We start from the raw sequence: 18,848 nt of genomic DNA, 5'->3' as shown, positions 1-18,848 counted from the left end.
TCGACGCCATCGGGACGGTCTGGTTTGTGAAACTGTATGAACACCATGGGTGGCTGTATCGCGGTTAGGTGGATGTGGAAAAGGGCGTATTGAGGGGGACTTGGGGGAGTAATCGGAAGCTATGGTTCGGGGCATTTGAGTTGCGGAAGGATTGATGGCGTGGGCAATCTCCGGCTGTCTATCTTTTCACTTGGGACAGTGGAGCTGGTTACCATTCTCCAGAGCATAGCAAGGAGCAACCAAGACTGTGAGATTCTTTTATTCCAGACAGACAATAAGCTAAGCAACGACAGCAAGAAAAATAGGGTAAAACTAAAATGGGCGGAAGAGAAGACTAGGAAATTAGTATGAAGAGGTGTGGCGACAGCCGAGTGTGAGAACCGGAGTTGACCATCCACGGGTGGAGGGTGATAAAAAGACAGTAGGTGAGCGAACTGGGGGTATAATGGTGCCCTGATCCAAGCAATCCTCCTCGTCCCATCCCCCTTGCCCGTGTTGGCCTGCCCTCCAGTTCTAGTAATATCAAAGCAGCCAGGTCTGTCGCCGGCTACTTGGGTTGGTCGTGTGGGCCGGTCGAGATGGTCGAATGCAGGTGAACTTGTCGTTGTCGGCCGAGTAGTAAGCCCAGGGGCCGTCAACTCCGCTCAAACCCGGTTTGCTTCGAATGTCTCCAGGCGCCGATAAACCGATTTTCATGTCCATCCCCAAAACAAAAACATCCCCCCTCATCGCCATTCCAACCGGAAACGCTGATAATCCTGTTCAGAACAAGTCGGGTATCGCGACATCGTTTCCAGTCCCCGGCCAGGCCAATTAGATCGTTGTACAATTTTTAGCAAGACGTTGATCAGACCGTCACCCCGACGAGAAGACCACGGGTCTTTTGGGAGTCGGGTAGAGCATCCCGCCGACGGCTGAGCACTTCCCCGCCACCCGGAGTCCGCCGTCGTAAGGGTCCTCGGCCCTCTCCGCGGATAAACTTTTCCGTGGGTATTAAGGGGATGTGATTAAATAGGGAGACCGGGCGAAAACAAAATAAAAAAACAACAGGCAAAAGAAAAGAGGCGGCGAGCTGGTATTGTTGTGGCATCATGATACTGAGACAGGTCGTGGAAAATAGAAGGGGAGGGGCTGGCGAGATTATCGGAGAGAGAACCCCTTCCTCTTGGGCTCCTTCTCCAGAGGCCGTCCGCTCTCGATCCTCGACTTCTTCTCCTCAAGCTCGAGCCGTTGGCGCTCCAACTGCTCCTTCATCTCCCGATGGCGGGCGTACAGCTCCTCCTCGCTCAGCTTCAACTTGGACTCCTTCTCGGACACCTTCTGTTGGAAGACCATCTTCATCTCGGCCTCCATCTTGGCGAGCTTCTGCTCGTGAAGGTTGCGCTCCTCCTCCTGCTTCACGGCGGGGTTAACCTCCTTGAAAACGCTCGGGTCTTGCGAGACGCCCATAGCGATCAACTTGTCCGTCCGGTAGTTCTCGTAGAGGGTGTTGTTGGTGTGCTCCTTGAGCTCCTCCATGTGGGTGCGGATGAGCATCTGGCGCAGCTTGACGAAATCGCAGTGCTCCTCGTTGTCCACTTCGATGACACCCCAAGGATAGCTACGGCCGCGGACCTTGCGCCCATCGGCGTTGGTGACCTCGTTGTTAGCGCCAACAACGGCGAAGGGGACCTTAGACATGATCTCGTTGTTTTCGGCGATCGTCTCCTCGTCATCGAGCTCGTAACGCGGCCCCTCAAAGATCTGAACCTTGTGGTACTTGATGTCCGCAAGAATCTAGACGGAATGATTAACATTCTGTCATGTAAATAAAAAGCTGACAAGGATCAAAACATACTCTAGCCTTGAAGGCAGCGACCTCCTCATCAGTGAGGGTGTCAGCCTTGGCGATGACCGGGATCAAGTTGACCTTGGTGTGCAGGCGCTTCATGACCTCGATATCCAGGGGCTTCAGGGAGTGGCCAGTCGGCTGGATGAAGAAGACGCAAGCGTGGATGCGGTTGTCGACAATGTTCATGCGGTTGACCTTGTTCTCGGCATCTAGGTAAGCATCGAACCGCTGCTCAATGTTGTCGACAATAGGCCGCCAAGACTCGTCATTGTTGACAAAGTCGCCAAAGCCAGGGGTGTCAACCACGGTCAACCGCAGACGCACGCCCGCCTCCTCAATATCAGCGCTGATAGACTGGATAGTAACCGTCTTCGGGATGATGTCCAGGCTGGGCTCCTTGCGCTCCTTCGGGGGGTAAAGCGAAGTGTTAAAGAGTGTGTTGACGAGAGTCGACTTGCCCAGGCCGGATTCACCTGTGAGTCGGGGGGTTCAGCCGTTAGAATTCGTGCTGTTATGATACTCGGGTTTTCATTCAAGATACTTACCGACAACCATGACGTTGAAGTTGAAGCCCTTGCGGACGCTCTTGCGGTGCCACTGATTGGGCAGGTTGGCAAAGCCAACGTAGCCCGTCAGCTTCCGGCGGACGATGTTCCTGTTGTCGCTCATAGCTGGAGGAGCTGCGGCCACAATGTCAGATGGAGCTTGGCGAGAAACCTCCGATCCAGACGACGAAGGCTTGACATTGGGAATTGGAATCGCCATAGTAGGGGATGGGAAATTGGTAGGAATACCGTTTGCAGCTGCGAAGGACAAGACGAGTTAGCATCCTCCGTGTTAACGTGGCAGACTAGTAATGCAACAAGATCCTGTTGGGAGCACGCGGAGGCTGACTATCAACGGGGGTCCTCGACGGCGGCGTGATGTCCACGACCGGCTCAGGGGCGTTGACATAAAGCTCGCCATAGGAAAGCGGTTTGGCCATTGGGAGCTTCGGGAGGCGTTCTACGTCCAGCATACTGCGATGATGGCGGATTGGCGGCGTGTAAATGTACTGTTTGGTGCTGCTCAACGGTAGGCTGCTCGTCCGAGCCCCTGCTGGGGGTGGTCGATTCGTGCCAGTGTCCCGAGAAGCAGCCCGGCGGCCCCTGGGCTCTGGGGTGGCTGAACTCTTCTCGAACTGCATACTCCTCGGGCGGACCCTGGCAGTAGCGTTCTGAACCATCGTCGAGAAATGCATCTCGGCGAAGATGTGTTGGCCGTAATGGAATGTCTATGATGATTCTCGTCCAAGAAAGGCGGTTCCCAAGAAACGATAAAGGGTGGCGTCCAGCGGTCTCGAAATAACAGGCCGCGATGCTTATGCCAGAGGGAGCGCGATGAAAACCGCACGCGCGGGAGTAGCCAGGGCGAGGTTATTTGGCTCGGTCGGTTCGAACGAGGGAAAGGAGCGATGTTGTCGACTTCCCACGGCGGAATTCGATTCGCAATTCGTCCCCCAAACGCAGGCATCACGAGGAAAGGAACAGAGAGCAGGTGCTTACCCATTGTGATAGGAGCTGTAGAGAACGATCGATGTAGGTGTCGGGAAGAGAAATGAGGAAGGTGCACGAGTCTGAAGGATGGCAAGAACGTTAGTCAAGTTCAGTTCCACTTGGTCGGCCAGCGTTTGCAAGTAGCTGCACCCGATGAATGGGATGGAGCCACAAGCCGTCGGACACTCCCGGTCTATGAGTATCTAGCACTCAAAAGATGCGACGAAGTCGGCGAAAAGATCCAATACCAAATGCGAGCCAGTAATGGAATTTAAAAAAGGAGTTCCGGGAACTGGGAAGAACCCAGGAGCCATAGAGGGCGAAAGCTGGCCTGGGCAAGGGGCATTTCATCATCACGTACCGGGTCAGAAATCGATGGTTCGATGCAGTCGCGTCTCGGAGGCGCTAGAGGGATAGAGTGTTAAAAGGTAACGGGTGCCCAGTATGGCACTGAAGGATAACGCTAGGCGGCGTACAAGTACGTCAGGAAAAGAGTGTCGAGAAGGAGGAAATGTCGAAAGGAGGATGCGAAGGTGTGAACGTGTCGCGGTCGTCGAAGGGAAAAATTTAGGGTGCGACGAACAGGGAGATTAAGCTCTCCGGCTGCTTCGAGCAAAAGGGGTTGCAGTGCTGGGCACCCACGCTTTGCGGGAGTCGAGCGCAGGGGCCTGCTCGCGACAGATTAACGACTGGGGTCTGGGGCAGACGGGGTCCTGTGATTCGCCAGAAATGTGTGGATGGCTTGCTAGGTCGGGAGGATCGAAGCCTGAGGATGGATGCGAATGGAATGCCCAGCAAGTCCACGGAACAGCAACACTCCATGCGTCAACTCGGGATACTTTCGTTCCAACCACAGGCCGTGAGTGAGATTCTGGTGGACCAATTGCGCCCTCCGGCTGTGCATATCACGAGAAGAGGGGCACATAAAAAGCGAGGCACGGGCATCCGTTGCGTGGGATGAACGTAATCTGTACTTGTTATACGAGCACCAACAAACCGGGCAGGCTACAGCGAATCCAAATCCACACATTGTCTGGGCCAAAAAGGGACCAGCCGAGACTCTTGACTTCTCTCATGATGCGATGGACTTTTACCCCACCCCCAGTGTTCCGCGCTGCCAATGTCGACAAAATTGAGGAGGTCTGCTACCTAAGCATAGTTAACTACCTAGAAACTTGAATTGGTTAGCGAAGTTTATGAAGCACCGCGATTGAGAGCCCACGCCAAGTTCCTCGGTCTCAGAGCGTTGGGTCGTTGTCGCCCATGTGGAGGCTCGAATCCACATGAGAGTTGACTATTTAAATAGCCTGTGCCCCAGTTTTGCAGTACTGAGCCTCAAGATGGATTTGTTTCAACTGCACCCCGTTCCCCAGCCAGGGCTTCATTGGAGACAATGTTTCAACTTGTGTCCATGCTCTTAACTACCGGCAGCGCAAAGGTTAAAACCGTGTTTCTCTGCAAGCAACCTTCCTCCCAGACCAGTCAAGCCAGCCGGAAGCCGTGCATCCAATTCAGTGTGCGATCGTCAGTTTGACAAGAGCACAACTTAAATTGCAGGGAAACCCTCCGGCGCCGTGCAAGCACCTTTCGGCTTCCCTTCCCGTCCTACTAAGTATTCTTCGCGCAACCTCAGGAGTCATTGGTCCTCAAAGCCGAGGTTGAGAAGAGGAGCTGCCGAAACATCTGGGCGCCCATTTGCTGGCTGGTGCTTCTCCATCGGCTTCTTGTTTGCTGTACATACTGTGTATGGGTGTGTATTTTGTATGTATGTACCCCAGCAGGCTCGGCGGACTGGGTTCATTGCCAGTGCATTCTAGAACCTCGATCCCTTCTTCAAGAAAGGGAAAAAACATCGACAGATCAGCAAATCATTGGTGACAAGAAAGGTGCTTTCAATGGACAAATCTTTAAACTTCGCAATACCCCACAGTGTCCCTGACAATCCTGGCCCGACACGCCTAATTCCTGCCCTCCTGCCCTACTGCCCCACAGCCAACCGATGATGTAACTTTAGGAATGGGAAGCTTCCAGCTTCGCGGCTCGAAACCGCTTCTTCCATCAATTCGCGCCAGCGGGGGAGCGCCGACTTTGGGCAACCATATCTGCCGACCATGAGAACCAACACAGTTTCCAGGGCAATTGGAGGTCACCGCTAGTTGAAACCCCTCAGCTTTTAGCTCCCCAAACTCCAACGCCAACCACAGCTGCAACCACGATCACGCATCACGATCACGACCACTCTACACTATAACCGCGGCCGCGATGGCCTTGCATCGGGGGAACATTATACGCCTCAACCGTCTTAAATTCCCGATACCCTCGCAGGGACAGACCGGTTTTATTACCACAAGAACCCGACCGCAACTAGTAAATAATGGCTCTGGGCTCCCTTTCGACCGGCAACCCCCCCGACGTTGCCTAATCTTGTCGCCCCGGCGGCATCGGTCGAAAGTGCGTGCTACCAAGCTAATATCGGTGACGCTCACTGGCGCATTGCTTGCGTTGTGGCTATCCCCGACTGATGCCTTGCAGCATACCGACTCCCGGGCCAAACTGGCCCCCGGGAACCCTAGCGATGAAGACGGGGCGACCTCGGGCGAGGACCAGAGCGCCTGGGCCAAGTTCTCCCGGAACTTTGGCGGTCTCTCGTTTGTGCCCTCGACCGACGGGCTTTCCGACAGGGTGGTCGACATGATCATGCCGGAATGGGCCAAGCTTGTTCCCGGCTATGTCAGGAAGCTACAACGCGAGATGGACATGGCGCCTGGGTCATTGGCGGCCGAAATATGGCAGGAGGCACACGACCCGTTTACGCACCCGGAGATCCAGTACTCGGCCAAGGTCCGCGTATCGGGGGAACTGTGTGACGAGGAGAAGATCTTCCTGGAACGGCGGCGGAAGATGATCATACCTGCATTGGCGCGATTTTTAGGGGTCGAAGAAAGGGATATTCATCCAGATGACGTCCCTACCATTGCTATGTGCGGTTCTGGTGGCGGTCTCAGAGCCTTGGTTGCCGGGACTGGCTCGTTCCTCGCAACCGCTGAGGATGGGCTATTTGACTGCGCAACATACGTATCGGGGGTGAGCGGCTCCTGTTGGCTACAGTCCCTCTACTACTCGTCAGTGACCGGAGCGAATTTCCAAAACGCCATCGACCACCTCAAGGCGCGTCTCGGTACCCATATCGCCTACCCACCCGTTGCCTTCGCCGCATTGACGACATCGCCCACGAACAAGTACCTGTTTAGTGGCCTGGTGGAGAAGCTCAAGGGTGACCCCAACTCTCAATTTGGCCTTGTTGATGCCTACGGCATGCTTCTGGCAGCAAGGCTTTTGGTTCCAAAGGGTGAGCTAGGGGTCAACGAGAAAGACTTCAAGCTATCGAATCAGCGGGAATACATGAAGTATGGGCAGAACCCACTTCCTATCTACACTGCTGTGCGGCACGAAATACCAGAGCTTGATTCACCCGACTACGGCGGCCCGGGCTCTTTGACGGAAGAGGCGAAGGACAGGGCCAAGAGGGAAGCATGGTTCCAGTGGTTTGAGATCACTCCGTACGAGTTCTTCTGCGAGGAGTTCTCGGCCGGCATTCCCACTTGGGCCATGGGCCGCAAGTTCAAAAATGGGACAGACCTGCCCTCAACTTCGGGCTTCCGTCTTCCCGAGACCCGCCTGCCCTTTCTGCTAGGGACCTTTGGAAGTGCGTTTTGTGCCACTCTGAGCCACTACTATCGAGAGGTTAGACCCATCATCAAGAGTCTCACCGGCTTCCAGTCGCTCGATGACTTGATCTGGGGCCACAACAAAGACCTGAGCAAAGTCCACCCTATCGAACCGCCCGGCGTCCCCAACTTCGTCCACGGAATGTACGGTCAGCTCCCCGGCACGGTACCTCAAGGTGTCTACGACAACGAATACCTCCAGCTCATGGACGCGGGCATGTCCAACAACCTCCCCATCTACCCGCTCCTCCGCCCCGGCAGAGACGTCGACATCATTCTGGCCTTCGACGCCTCGGCCGACATCAAGACAGACAACTGGCTCTCGGTCGCCGAAGGTTATGCCCGCCAACGGAACATCAAAGGCTGGCCGATAGGAGCCGGTTGGCCCAAATCCTCCTCACCCTCCGTCGCCGCCTCCGAACTGGAACAAGCGCAAGCCCACTCAACCGCCGAAGCAGAAGACAAAATCAGCCAAGCCAAAACCGACCAAGCCACCCGCCACCCACACGGCCCGCGGGAACCCAAGCCCCCAGGCTCCCAACCCATGAAGCCCGAGTCCCAGCGGCAGACAGAAGCGGCGCACGAGCTGGGGTACTGCACAGTGTGGGTGGGCACGACGCAGGAGCGATCAACAACAGAACCGCCGCCGCCGCCCGTCGACGACGCCTCCACGTGGCGGCTCACGCACCCGGACGCGGGCATCGCCGTCGTGTACCTGCCCTTCCTGGCCAACGAGCGCGCCGCGCCGGGCGTCGACGTCGCCGTCTCTGACTACATGAGCACCTGGAACTTTGTCTACACCCCGCCCCAGATCGACGAGGTCATCGCCCTCGCCCGCGCCAACTATGCTGAGGGGCGCGCTCAGATCCGTGCTACGGTGCGCGCTGTTTATGAGCGGAAGAAGAAGCGTCGGCTGGAGAGGGAGCGGCGGGCTGAGAGGGCTGAGTTGAGGAGGTTGGTCAGGAGGGGCGATGTGAGTGGGTTGGGTGAGGGTGACCACTTTAGCTAGCAGGTTTTGCTAGGGTTGTCTGTGATGATGATGTGACGGATAGGTAATTATGATGATCATTGGATAATATGACAAGAGGCAGTTGAAACAAGCATGCATACGTCGTCGTATATATGGCTTTTTTCTACATTGGAGCCGTTGTTTGGCAAAAATACTATACATACACTACTACATTGGCACGGCCGAGTTTGGTGTGTCCCCGCCCTTGCCCAACTCCTCCCAATGATCACCGGCCGGGAAGCCGTGCCCTTTTTTGTGCGCTTGCCGGCCCGGATGGATGTGCTAAAATGTACAATACATCTATCTATTTCTCTCCTCCCAATCCCGACAACACACCGGGGTGAAGGAATACCTGCTCGGCCAACCCCGCCTCGAATAGAGGACTGAAGAGGTGCCGTAGCTCACCCAGCTGCCTCCATCCACAAGCTGCTGGGCCTACCTATCCCCCCCTCCCCTGGTTTGGGATACATGACAAAGGGTGGACGTTCTCTTTTTTTTTTAAAGAGGGGTTTGTTTGATTTTTTTAGTGTCCGATGATCTCGCCCATGTCGATGTAGGCGGGCTCCCAGGGGGCGGCGTCCTCGGCGAGCATGTCGGAGGGCACGCGCACGCCCTCGCCGGGGCTGTAGAGGTACCAGCTCTTGAGGGCGTTCATGGCGGCGCCCGTGCGGGCGTACTCGAGGCTGGAGCCGGCGGCCTCGCCGAGCTTGTCCTTGCCCGAGAAGATGCCGACGACGTAGACGGGGGTGCGCGACAGGCGGCCCGTCTCGGACAGCAGGCGGGCGACGGGCGGCTCGAAGTCCTCGCGCGCGCAGAGCAGCGATAGCTCGCGCGTCGGCTTCTTGAAGACGAAGAGCTTGGAGAGGTCGAGCGTGCGCGAGAGCACGTGCGCCTCGACGAAGGCCTTGGCCCGCTCCCGCCCCGCGTGCGCGTAGATGGCGCCCGTGACGGCCCGCGCGCAGGTCGCGTACGCCTTCTCGGCCAGCGACCGCGTGTACTCGTTGCCGTACTCGGCGTCGGCCCGGAGCCGGAGCTCGTCCTTGGCGTCCTCCGTGTCCACCACCTCGCCGAAGTCGTCGTCGAACACCACACGGCTGCTCATGCCGTGGCGCCACTTGTGCTTCTTCAGCCCGTCGGCCTCGGCTCGCCGGTACCCGAACCCGATGACGGCATCGCCCGGCTTGTGCATCGAGAACTGCAGCAGGCCCGGGTCCACCTCACCACCGGGCACGGCGGCATGCTCCACACCCCACGAGCGGGCGACTTGGTGTAGGGAGGTGGGGCCGGCATACCCCTTCATGGCGGCGTACATGATGCTCATGGGCAGACGCGGGTAGCGGCACATGATCCACTCGGCGACGTGGTAGTTGATGAGGGACTGGCCAACGAAGGCGAGGTTGGTGTTGCTGAACTGCGGGTTCTCGTCGGCCGAGGCGTCGACTAGGGTCCGGGCGAGTGTCTGGAGGGGCAACCGTTCTGGTAGGGATAGACGGGCGTGCAAAGCCGCCAGTTTCGCCGACTGTAGCGCTCGCTCGGGTGGTGGTGAGGGTAGGCTCGTGGCTCGGGGGGGGAGTTGCTCGAGGGGGGGGAAGCGGGTGTGGTCCGTCCCGTCATAGTGGTGGTCGTCGTCTTCCTTGGGTATCTGGGGCACGGCAATCGTTGACTGACTGCGCACGGCGGTGCATCTGGGAACTGCGGCAGACCGGAGGGCGGCGGCCCGGGGAGTTGAGGCCGGGGAGGGTCCGGAACGAGCCAAAAGCAATTGGCCCGTCCATCGATCGATTCGTAACCTCTTCATGGGGCGGATTATTGAGGGGTATGTTGGGGGAAGAGGTTAGGTAATTTTAGGTCGTTGGAGTTGTGGCAGTTGCCCCAATGAACGAAGCCGTGGGACCCGGCCTTGGACAGGAAGGAGGTCGCAATAGGTAGATAGGCTGGTAGTAGCTCGGCGGTCGCGTGTGGTGTGGCTCTGTGGTTTCCCTTCTTCCTCCCAAATCGCCCAAAGACGAAAAAAAGTTCTCCAGAATCCGGCAGCTCCCAAGCCATTGGACAAGGGTCGCCGTGGGTTAGCTGACATAATGTGACTTGGCGTGTTGTACCGGTACACTGTAAATTACGGCTCTCTATCCCACTCTTCGCAGCCCAAACGATTGATTGGCTTCTGAGGCCTCACAGCAACCGACAAGCAACACCAGCTTCAACGTCAATCCCCAAGTCAAAACCACGTCTCCCGGACTACTACCTTCACAATGGTAATTTATGCCCTCCCCCTCCCCCACATGCAATTACCTAATCTTGAACGGCATTGACTGACATTGTTGTTCTTGACATAGGGCGGCGGCGGCAAGGTTCCGTAAGTCTCCGGCTTCGAAATCCTCGAACGGAACAATGAACGCATCGCATTTCGAACCCAAGACCTGACCGGTTCCCTCTTCTTAGCTACCCCAAGCACATCTGGTCACCGGCCGGCGGCTGGTACGCCCAGCCGGCCAACTGGAAGGCCAACACGGCTGTGTTTGGCGTCGTCATCTTCGGCATCACAGCGCTCGTGTGGAAGTTGAGCGCCGACAGGGAATACCGCCATAAGATGCCCGAGCCTGATCGCTTCTACCCCAGCAGAAAGTACGTGCCGGAATAATCTTGGATCACGAACAAAGCTGACCAGGCATGCCCGTGATAGCTGGAGCAAGCAGATCATCGAGCACGAAAAGGCACGGAAGGCGGCATCGGAAAAGCCCGAGGGGTCATGATCACAGTTTTTGGTCGACGGGGTTCTGGCTTGTCACTGTGCGCGATAGATCAGTCAATTTTTCTGAACATTTGACGACAGTTTTGTGGTGCACAATCCACAGCCCCGTGTCTCGTCTGCGCTCTCCGCCCCGCTTGATCGGTTACGTGAGACGATGGAATCCAGTTTCCAAAACGCTTTCAAGTCCCAGCGGCGGGTTAGGCATTTGTTAATGGCCGTGGTAGTGTATGGCATTGTATCTACCTGAACATAGGGGTGGGCAATGCTTCGCTCTGGCTCCCCCTATATGCACCCCGTTTGATGAGGTATGGGGAGAGCTTTGGTGGTTCTTACCCTAGAGAAAAAGGCTGTTCACGACCCAAATAAAGGCATCGCCACTTCCAACTCGTCACATTCCCACCTCGCGGCAGACCACTTCCATTCTGGGCGTGGACAGGCAGGGGAAGGCGCATACGAACCAAGCCCGCTCAACGTACTACAGACAAATTCATCAGCCCCATTTCCACGCATCCAATTATCTCCGTATCCCTAAGCGTACGACACTTCCACGGCACTGGACACCATGGCTGCCCCAGGTCACAGGCGACGACGTTTGACCCTTGACCCCATTGATGAATTCATGCTCATATCGAGTTTGGGGCACCCCGGCCTTGTCCCTATTGATCCTGTATCGGATACGAATTCCGACCACTCCGGTTCTGAACCCGGCCCTGCCGAGTTGGAGCTAAGCCGCCTACTCTCCTTCCATCACGAGACCCCTATCGACGCCGAAGCACAAGGTGACGAGCCTTTTACCAAGATCGGCGCAGGTGCCTGTGGCGCCGTCTTTGCCCGGCCAGGAAAGCCGTACGCGATCAAGCTGTCCAAGACCAAGTGCCACCAGGTGCTGTGGAATGACTACCTCAGTCATACCAAGATCGCCCAGTGCTTCCGCCGTTTTGGGCATGACGAGGTCAACGTCCCAGCCTGCCACTACTTCGCGCCCCCCGATGAGTCGCAGTTCTTCGCCCAACACGCTGGTCTTGCCGAAGCAGCTGAGTGGGTATGCAACTTGCCCACGAGCGCACTGGTTACGGAACGCATCTTGCCACTCCCGGAGCGTATCCGGACTCTACTAATTGACAAATACTGCGCGCCGCACATCAGGGGGATGGCCAAAACTGATGCTGCCAACCGGGACTGTCTGGCGAGGGTCTATCTTGGGTCGACCAAGGGCAAGAAAAACCGGAAATTCTTCTCGCTGAGGGACTTCAAGATGCACCTCAACTACATGGTGGAACTCCAGCTTGACATCAAGGGTCTGGCTCGCAAGATAGGCCTAGCCCTAGGCTTCATCCACTGGGGCGCTGAAACGGACGGCCGGGGTGTGGAGTTTGTGCTGGGCGGCTCATCCAAGACAACCTCTCGCGGGCTTGACACCAGCAAACTCGAGTATGATCTTCCCCGTTGCCGTGGCCGGTGTTGCCTCCCCTTCCCTGACGGTCCTGGAAGCCCGGGCTCAGAGCAAACAACTGACACTGCCTGGCAGAGATGTGAAACCACTGTCGTACACCGGCCCATCGTCGAGGACGACGGAAGACTTCCTCAGTCAGGCTACGGAGACGAAGCTCTGGGTGCTAGACTTCGACCAAGTACAGCCGATCACGATGGACAGAAACGGCGTTGAGCAGGCGGTCGAGGCGGCCCTGCTGAATGACCCGTACCTTCCCAAGCCGCTGCAGACCACGGTTCATGAACAGGAAGCTTGGAAGGCTTTTGTCACGGTATGCTTCCTCTTCTTCCGTGCCACCAGGCTGTTGGCGGATTTTGAAACCGTGGCGTCCCTCCTCGTCTACACTGAATAAATCCCAGGATTATGACAGGTTGACTGACATGGTTGAGCAGGGTTACCTAGACGTCGCCAATGTGATCTTTGGAGGTGGCCGCAAAGCCAACTGGGACCTGCCGCGTCGTTTCATCTGGGGACTGATTTCAGCGCAATGGGAGGTGCAGCTGGCGCGGTCGATTCGTGCGCGGCGAGACTGAGGGTGGTGTCTACAAGATAGGATAGAATACTCACTCTAGCGTTTGGCGTTTATTTCACGGGTATCATAGCGAATAATATTAATTCATAGCGAATAATACTTCAATGTTCCTTCTATCACGATGATGACAAAGGATGGTGACAGGAGGAAGAATACTGGGGAAAGGGAAACCGGAAAGGGGGAAGGAAAGAAAGAAAAAGGTTTAAGTTTCGAAATACTTGCTTGTTATCCATACAGGGCAACCGAATATCAAATAAGCACGGAAATGTTCGGAGGTTCCTAGCCACTAAGGCTCCTCTTCGTCTTCCAACCTCCCCCCCCCCCCCCCCCCCCCAACTCCCCCCAAAAAGACGCAGTCACACCTTAAACAACCAGAGGCGGTCACTCGAACGTAACAAAGCGTACTTACAAGCAGGTTGGCAAGCAGATACGCAGGTTGGCAAGCAGGCTGGCTTAAAAACGCAATCCACTGCGCGGGTATAAATGCGCCCTACCTACCGAAGAACCTCCCAATATAATACAACAAATGTCCCACTCGTACGTAGCCCGATCCACGCTCCCCGCCACAGATCTCGTAACCGCAATCTCTCGCTCCTTAGCCTCTTTCTCTCTAGTCATCATCATCACACAGGCGCACAAACAACATCAACACCACACACCAACCACAGCCCAGCCAACTCAGCACCCACCCCTCTCACAAAAAGTAATCCGCCACCGGTTTCTTCGCCGGCATCCCCCTCGAGTCCTGCGGCGCGGCCTGAAAGACACGGTACCTCCTCGCCGGCCCCGGCAGCCGCGGCAAGTCATTGGTGTCCATCACCACCCCACCGCCCTGCTGCTGTTGTTGCTGCTGCTGCTGCCCACCACCGCGGCCCGCCCCCCGCATGAACCCTCCCCCAACACCACCACCACTCCCTCCCCCTCCCACGCTACCACCAAGGCCACCACCACCCCCACCACCCATCCCACCATCACTCCTACCCACATCCCCATTACTCCTCGCCAGCACGCCCAACCCACTCTCATCCTCCGACAGCTCCAACAACGCCGCCACATTCCCACAACGATAGCAATAATTCGGCGCCGACCACACCGTCACAATGCTCGCATCAAACATCTCCTTGAACCCCTCCATCACCAGCTGGTGGGCGCGGGCGATCAGGCTCAGGTCGTTGCGGTAGTTGAACATCTTGACGATGTCGGCGCCAAAGAGGAAGCCCGCGCCGCGCGGGGACAAACCCCACCCGTCGATCTCGTCCGGGTCCGACCAGAGCAGGTCGCACATGGCGCCCTCGTGGGGGACCTCTTGCTTGCGGTCGAGGAGGCGGATTTTGTCGACGCGGTCGATGAGCGGGGAGAGGCCGCCGTGGACGCAGAGGACTGCGCCGGCCGGGTTGCCGAGGCTACCGCCGCTGGTGGAGGTGGCGGAGGAGCCGGGGGGCCCGGTGAGGGCGCGGGTTGGGGAGGGGGTTTTGGTGAGGGTTGTGTCGGGGTCGGAGGAGGAGGAGGAGATGCCGTTGGTGAGCGAGTGGCCGTTGGGGTCGTTGGATATTGTGGTGGTTGTGGTGGAGTTGATGCGCCCTCTGCTGACGTCTTTTTGGCGCAGGAAGCGCGAGATGATCTGGCCGTCCGAGTTGTGCACCTCGATCTCAACCTGGTCGCCGGCCGGTGAGCTCTGGGGCTCGCCCGGTAGGGTGTTGGAGGCGCCGAGCACGATGGCGCCCAGGGCGAGGTAGTCGAAGACGTCGCAGCAGTAGCGCCAGACGTTGGCGCTGCCGTATTTGCGGAGACACTCGTCGTAGAAGCCGTAGACGGTCGTGATCTGGCGGGACTCGTGGTTGCCGCGGATGAGGGTCATGCGGTCGGGGTAGCGGACTTTGAGGCAAAGGAGGAGGAGGAAGGTCTCGAGGGAGTAGAAGCCGCGGTCGACGAAGTCGCCTAGGGAACGGATAAGTATCGCGCCATGGATTGACAGCAGTGGTGGATAGGGACAACGTGTCGCATACCCATGAAGAGATAGTTGGTATCCGGAACGTCACCGCCCACGCGGAATAGCTCCATCAGATCGTGAAACTGGCCGTGGATGTCGCCGCATATCTATCCGGAACCCACACGTCAGACCCAAACCCAAACCGCAGCCCGCCCAGCTCGCTACGCTAGATGATAACCACGTACTGTTACCGGCGCGTTGACCGTGACGACATTTCCTTCTTCGATGAGCAGCTCCCGGGCCTTGTGGCAGAGCTCGCGAACTTCGGCCTCGGGTATCGGTCGGCATGCTCGTAACTGGGCGATCGCCCTGGCGAGAAAAAGCCAATGTCAGCACACCATGGTCTGATCAAAAGGCATCGGTAATGATAGGCGGGTTCACCTGTCGAGGTCGCTCATGATGGCGGTTGTTCCCGTTCTCGCTCTCGTTCTCAGCGCGGCGGGTGTGTGTGGGGTGGTGGGATAGGATGGGGATCGGGAAAGATGGGCATAGGCAAGGCAAATTGGTAGATCGGTTGTCGCGAGACTGCTTTTTGAAATTAAAATCCTAAGTAGAGGAAAGAAAAAATTGGCAATTCCTTAATTTATCATCATCATAACCAAGGGCGCAATCAGATATTATGACGCTATAAATGTCAAAATGTTGAAATATGAACTGGTCTTCTGTTCGATTTCCCCATCCGAGAGAGAGCATGGAAATGATGTGGGCCGTGCGGGAGGATGGGTTGCAGGGTGTGTTCAACCCTAACCCTGAATTGGCAAGAGCAGAAGGGGGCAGAGGAGCGGAGAGGCAGATGAAGGGAAAACATCACGAGCCAGCATCACATTCAACACGATGTGCTGCTGAGTTCATGGCAGAAAGTATTAATACTACTATGTTTATGTCACGCTTTGAAATCCACAGCTTATGGTATACCCGCCCACTCGCCCCTTTCACATGGCCCAATAAACTGGGCAACCGAACAAGTCAACTCCAAACATGCGCTATTTTGCCAAACCAAATAATGACGCCGTCGCTCCGATCCCCCGCGGGAGCCTTGTCTCCAGTGCCGGCGTGACTGTTCCAGTTATCCTGGTATCCTGGTATCAAGAGCAATAACCTGAAAACGCCGAGCGCCATTCCTCCCCGTGTTTGTCCTTGTCCGTTCCCCGTCATTTCCTTGTCGGGCGGGGCAACGAGCATAGCAGGACACAAGACCATCTGGTCTCGAAGCCGAATTTTTGGTGTATTGATGGCCGAATTTGCCATCAAGACAGAGTGGCGTCAGCGACCCGAACCCGAAGTAGCCGGTCTCCTCAACCAGCCGCAGGGAACGGGGCCTTCCTTTTGATCCGCGAAGCCAGTTGAAGCATCGACGAGTCAGCCGGGTTGGGTCCGTTTTCTCCAAACGAAGCCACCACGGCTTCACATACGGGGCTGGCGACCGGGCTGTCTCCTGACGTGGGCGTTTCTGCCGGTGTCAATGGGAAAGTGCGGCCTAGAAGAGCGTCGGCCGAGCTCACGGAGCGCTTGTGCGCCTCCCCATTTCTGGGGTAGGGCGGGAACGCTGCCTGCCTCGCGGCCCGTTGCATGTCGCCGACGGCATCGGCAATGAGTGCCGGGTGCCACAGCGGCAGGATCCGGTAGCCCAGGTTCTCCATGATGCACCTCTCCGTCAAGTTGATCTGCTCGCACGTCCACATGTTCCGTCCCCACGCTGTCCGGTAGTAGTACGTGGGCTCCTGGCAGTCGACCAAAAATTTGAACGCGATGACCAGCGCTGCCAGAACAATCAACTCGGGGTTGACTGAATCGATGTGGAGTTGTGTTGCGCCCGTGGGGCTGGCCTGAATGGTGTGCCGCTTCGTGATCTCGTTGGCGGGCTCCCGCTGCGCCAGGGGACAAAGCAACCGCCAGTTCAGCGAGAACTTGGAGCTGAGCGAATCTAGGATGCACACGGCCAGGGCGATGGTGTCTATGGGGAGGTCCGCGCGGACAAGCATATCGTGAACCAACGGGACTGATGGTACCGACAGGGATGCCGCGGGAGGGATGAGGTTGACCAGGTGTATTGCTGGGCCTATCACACGGAATGTAAGTATGGGAACTGACAAGATGTAGAGGCGTGGTTGGTCCACATACCTAGCAAAGCAGAATCAAGAAGCCCTCCATCTTCCAGGAGGGCTCTGGGGCTCTGGCCGGCCAATGACTCGCGGGATGAAGGAGGCGGCGTGGGGAGGTTGGAGAGGGGCTGGTAAGTGCGAGAAAAGTATTCCTCGTCAAAGTCGAACTCGTCGTCCGAGTAGTCTGGAGAGTGGGTGGCCATGGTTGCGGGCTTCATGGTTGCGGGCTTCATGGTTGCGGGCTTCATGGTTTTGGTGTGTGTCTTTCGTCGTTCAGGTCGTCGGGGTCCAAGGTCGTCGTCGGTTGCCAGTGCGTCCAACAAGCAACAATTCAGTCAAGTAGGCTGGCGAGCTGCTCATATCGATGAGAGCAGCCGACAGATCTTCGGAGAAGGCCCGACGATGATACACACAACGAAGCCCGCAAGCTCCGGCGAAACGTTGGTGAGACCCAAATACACGATACCTGCACAAGAGCAGAGGGTGGTCCAGCCGGAGACGAACACGAGGTCCCGAGTAACACGCAGCCGCCTTCGAAAGCGGGACGAAAGTGCGGTGTGGAAGCGAGTCTGATCGAGAGTGAAGGCGGAGGGGACGCGATCGGCCGTTTTATCGAAAAGAAAGATCCAAGGTCACTTAAGCTTGTGCACCTTCATAAATATAACTGCATGGGAGAGAACGAGAGAGGATAGCCAAGTGGGGGTGAGAGAGGCTATGTCTCGGCGACGGGCTCGTCAGTTGTTTTGAGGTGGACCGCCGGGACGCCAAGCGACCAGGGCAAACGGCCAGGGGGTCAGATCAGATGGATTTGCGGTGTCGATACGGTGGCGCTCGCTGTGTTGTTCGAGTCTGCCCCTGCCCGACCGATGCTAGCTCCCGATAGCTCCGCTTTAACAAGACGTCTAGTGGAAAAGACGGCAAGAGGGAACGGTGAATGGTTAGATGCACCTGGATGGATAGAGAAGAAAGACGGCGGGTGGCAGGGAGATGGTGCGAGTCCACCATCTTATATGGCAGGCACGCGATCAACGCGCGACCGACAGCTCGCAGAGCAGCACCAAAGAGCAGCATGAGTGCGGCTGCGGGGATCATCCCCTGTCCACCACGCTCATCCTGGTGCGCTCTGTTGGCGCAGCCACCACCACTAAGGCTCCCTCTGGCCAAAAAAAGCCGAACTCGAAATGAGAGAAAGAAACCAAGGAAAGAGAAGGAAGTACAAAAGAAAACGAGAAAAGGAAAGGAGGTAAAGGAAACAGAGCAAAATAACCCAGAAAGTACCTAGACTTTGGTCTTCTGAATGGCTTTCTTTTCGTTCCTCCCATCAAAGGCGGCGGCGCCTACACACACTTGGAGCGCTAGGCAGTGCCACCAAAAAAACCAATAACTTGAACCAGCCCTCAACTGTGAGCCCATCTGGGCGGTTTGGGATTTTGGACTGCGGTTAACTAGCGGTCTTGGCCTGAACTGTCAATCCTGCTCTGGCAAGTCTGGGGACCAGGGCCAGCGAAGGCCACATCGCGGGCCAGACCAGATCTGCTGCAGAGATCGGCTAGCGAAAATTAGACAAGAAGTGGACGCCAGAAAGATGTACACGACTTTACCGAATTACCGGTTACCGTAAAAGGTGTGTATGGTCGTTGGCTAAACACACGTGCTGACGACGACGCAATCTGGATGAAAGCGCAGGGCCGGAGCCGTGCGCTCGCGTCAATGAGCTTGTTGGAAAGAGTGGTGGTGGGGTCAACAGCTGGATGGCAATGCGGCACCAGGGTCCAGGATTTAAAGAAACGGAAAGTGTGGGGGGCACATTGGCACAGCCGATGGTCAGGTATCAATCGGATGATTTCCAGTTGGCCCTTTCTCCGATGCAAGCAAGAGAG

General features: G+C 56.8%; 6 protein-coding genes across 6 annotated transcripts; 2 read left to right on the top strand and 4 right to left on the bottom strand.

Annotated features, from left to right (window-relative positions):
- Window positions 1-1,140: 1,140 nt before the first annotated feature.
- On the bottom strand, window positions 1,141-3,071 carry F5144DRAFT_592706 (Septin-domain-containing protein; the record flags this gene model as incomplete). Its single annotated transcript, XM_066790387.1, has 4 exons — window positions 1,141-1,776; window positions 1,838-2,304; window positions 2,377-2,634; window positions 2,726-3,071. 4 exons carry the CDS (start codon window positions 3,069-3,071, stop codon window positions 1,141-1,143), a joined length of 1,707 nt encoding a protein of 568 aa, XP_066642921.1.
- Window positions 3,072-5,423: 2,352 nt separating this feature from the next.
- F5144DRAFT_231588 (acyl transferase/acyl hydrolase/lysophospholipase) lies at window positions 5,424-8,364 on the top strand. Its single transcript, XM_066783236.1, has one exon. The coding sequence runs from the start codon at window positions 5,629-5,631 to the stop codon at window positions 8,101-8,103; it is 2,475 nt and encodes an 824-aa protein (XP_066642920.1). The 5' UTR covers window positions 5,424-5,628; the 3' UTR covers window positions 8,104-8,364.
- A 262-nt stretch (window positions 8,365-8,626) lies between these two features.
- F5144DRAFT_602565 (mitochondrial 54S ribosomal protein mL44) lies at window positions 8,627-9,901 on the bottom strand (the record flags this gene model as incomplete). The annotated part of the gene is made up of 1 exon (XM_066791219.1): window positions 8,627-9,901. The coding sequence occupies one exon, from the start codon at window positions 9,899-9,901 to the stop codon at window positions 8,627-8,629; it is 1,275 nt and encodes a 424-aa protein (XP_066642919.1).
- Window positions 9,902-10,436: 535 nt separating this feature from the next.
- On the top strand, window positions 10,437-12,518 carry F5144DRAFT_491410 (uncharacterized protein; the record flags this gene model as incomplete). The annotated part of the gene is made up of 4 exons (XM_066785862.1): window positions 10,437-10,456; window positions 10,519-10,725; window positions 10,934-11,077; window positions 11,435-12,518. Coding segments are annotated over 4 exons (1,455 nt in total), but the record flags the coding sequence as incomplete, so codon positions are not given.
- A 699-nt stretch (window positions 12,519-13,217) lies between these two features.
- Window positions 13,218-15,542, bottom strand: F5144DRAFT_532755 (Metallo-dependent phosphatase-like protein). The gene is made up of 4 exons (XM_066786975.1): window positions 15,248-15,542; window positions 15,052-15,175; window positions 14,883-14,973; window positions 13,218-14,814 (listed from the first exon to the last, which is right to left on the bottom strand). The coding sequence occupies exons 1-4, from the start codon at window positions 15,262-15,264 to the stop codon at window positions 13,571-13,573; spliced, it is 1,476 nt and encodes a 491-aa protein (XP_066642917.1). The 5' UTR covers window positions 15,265-15,542; the 3' UTR covers window positions 13,218-13,570.
- A 500-nt stretch (window positions 15,543-16,042) lies between these two features.
- On the bottom strand, window positions 16,043-17,559 carry F5144DRAFT_231508 (uncharacterized protein). The gene is made up of 2 exons (XM_066783235.1): window positions 16,988-17,559; window positions 16,043-16,925 (listed from the first exon to the last, which is right to left on the bottom strand). The coding sequence occupies exons 1-2, from the start codon at window positions 17,214-17,216 to the stop codon at window positions 16,162-16,164; spliced, it is 993 nt and encodes a 330-aa protein (XP_066642916.1). The 5' UTR covers window positions 17,217-17,559; the 3' UTR covers window positions 16,043-16,161.
- Between the last annotated feature and the right edge of the window lie 1,289 nt (window positions 17,560-18,848).

This window comes from Chaetomium tenue (assembly GCF_020726465.1).
Source record: "Chaetomium tenue strain MPI-SDFR-AT-0079 chromosome Unknown F5144scaffold_4, whole genome shotgun sequence".
In the NCBI taxonomy this organism is placed as follows: domain Eukaryota; kingdom Fungi; phylum Ascomycota; class Sordariomycetes; order Sordariales; family Chaetomiaceae; genus Chaetomium; species Chaetomium tenue.
Note: the sequence above shows the minus strand (reverse complement) of the source record. Positions and strands in the feature narration are given on the sequence as shown.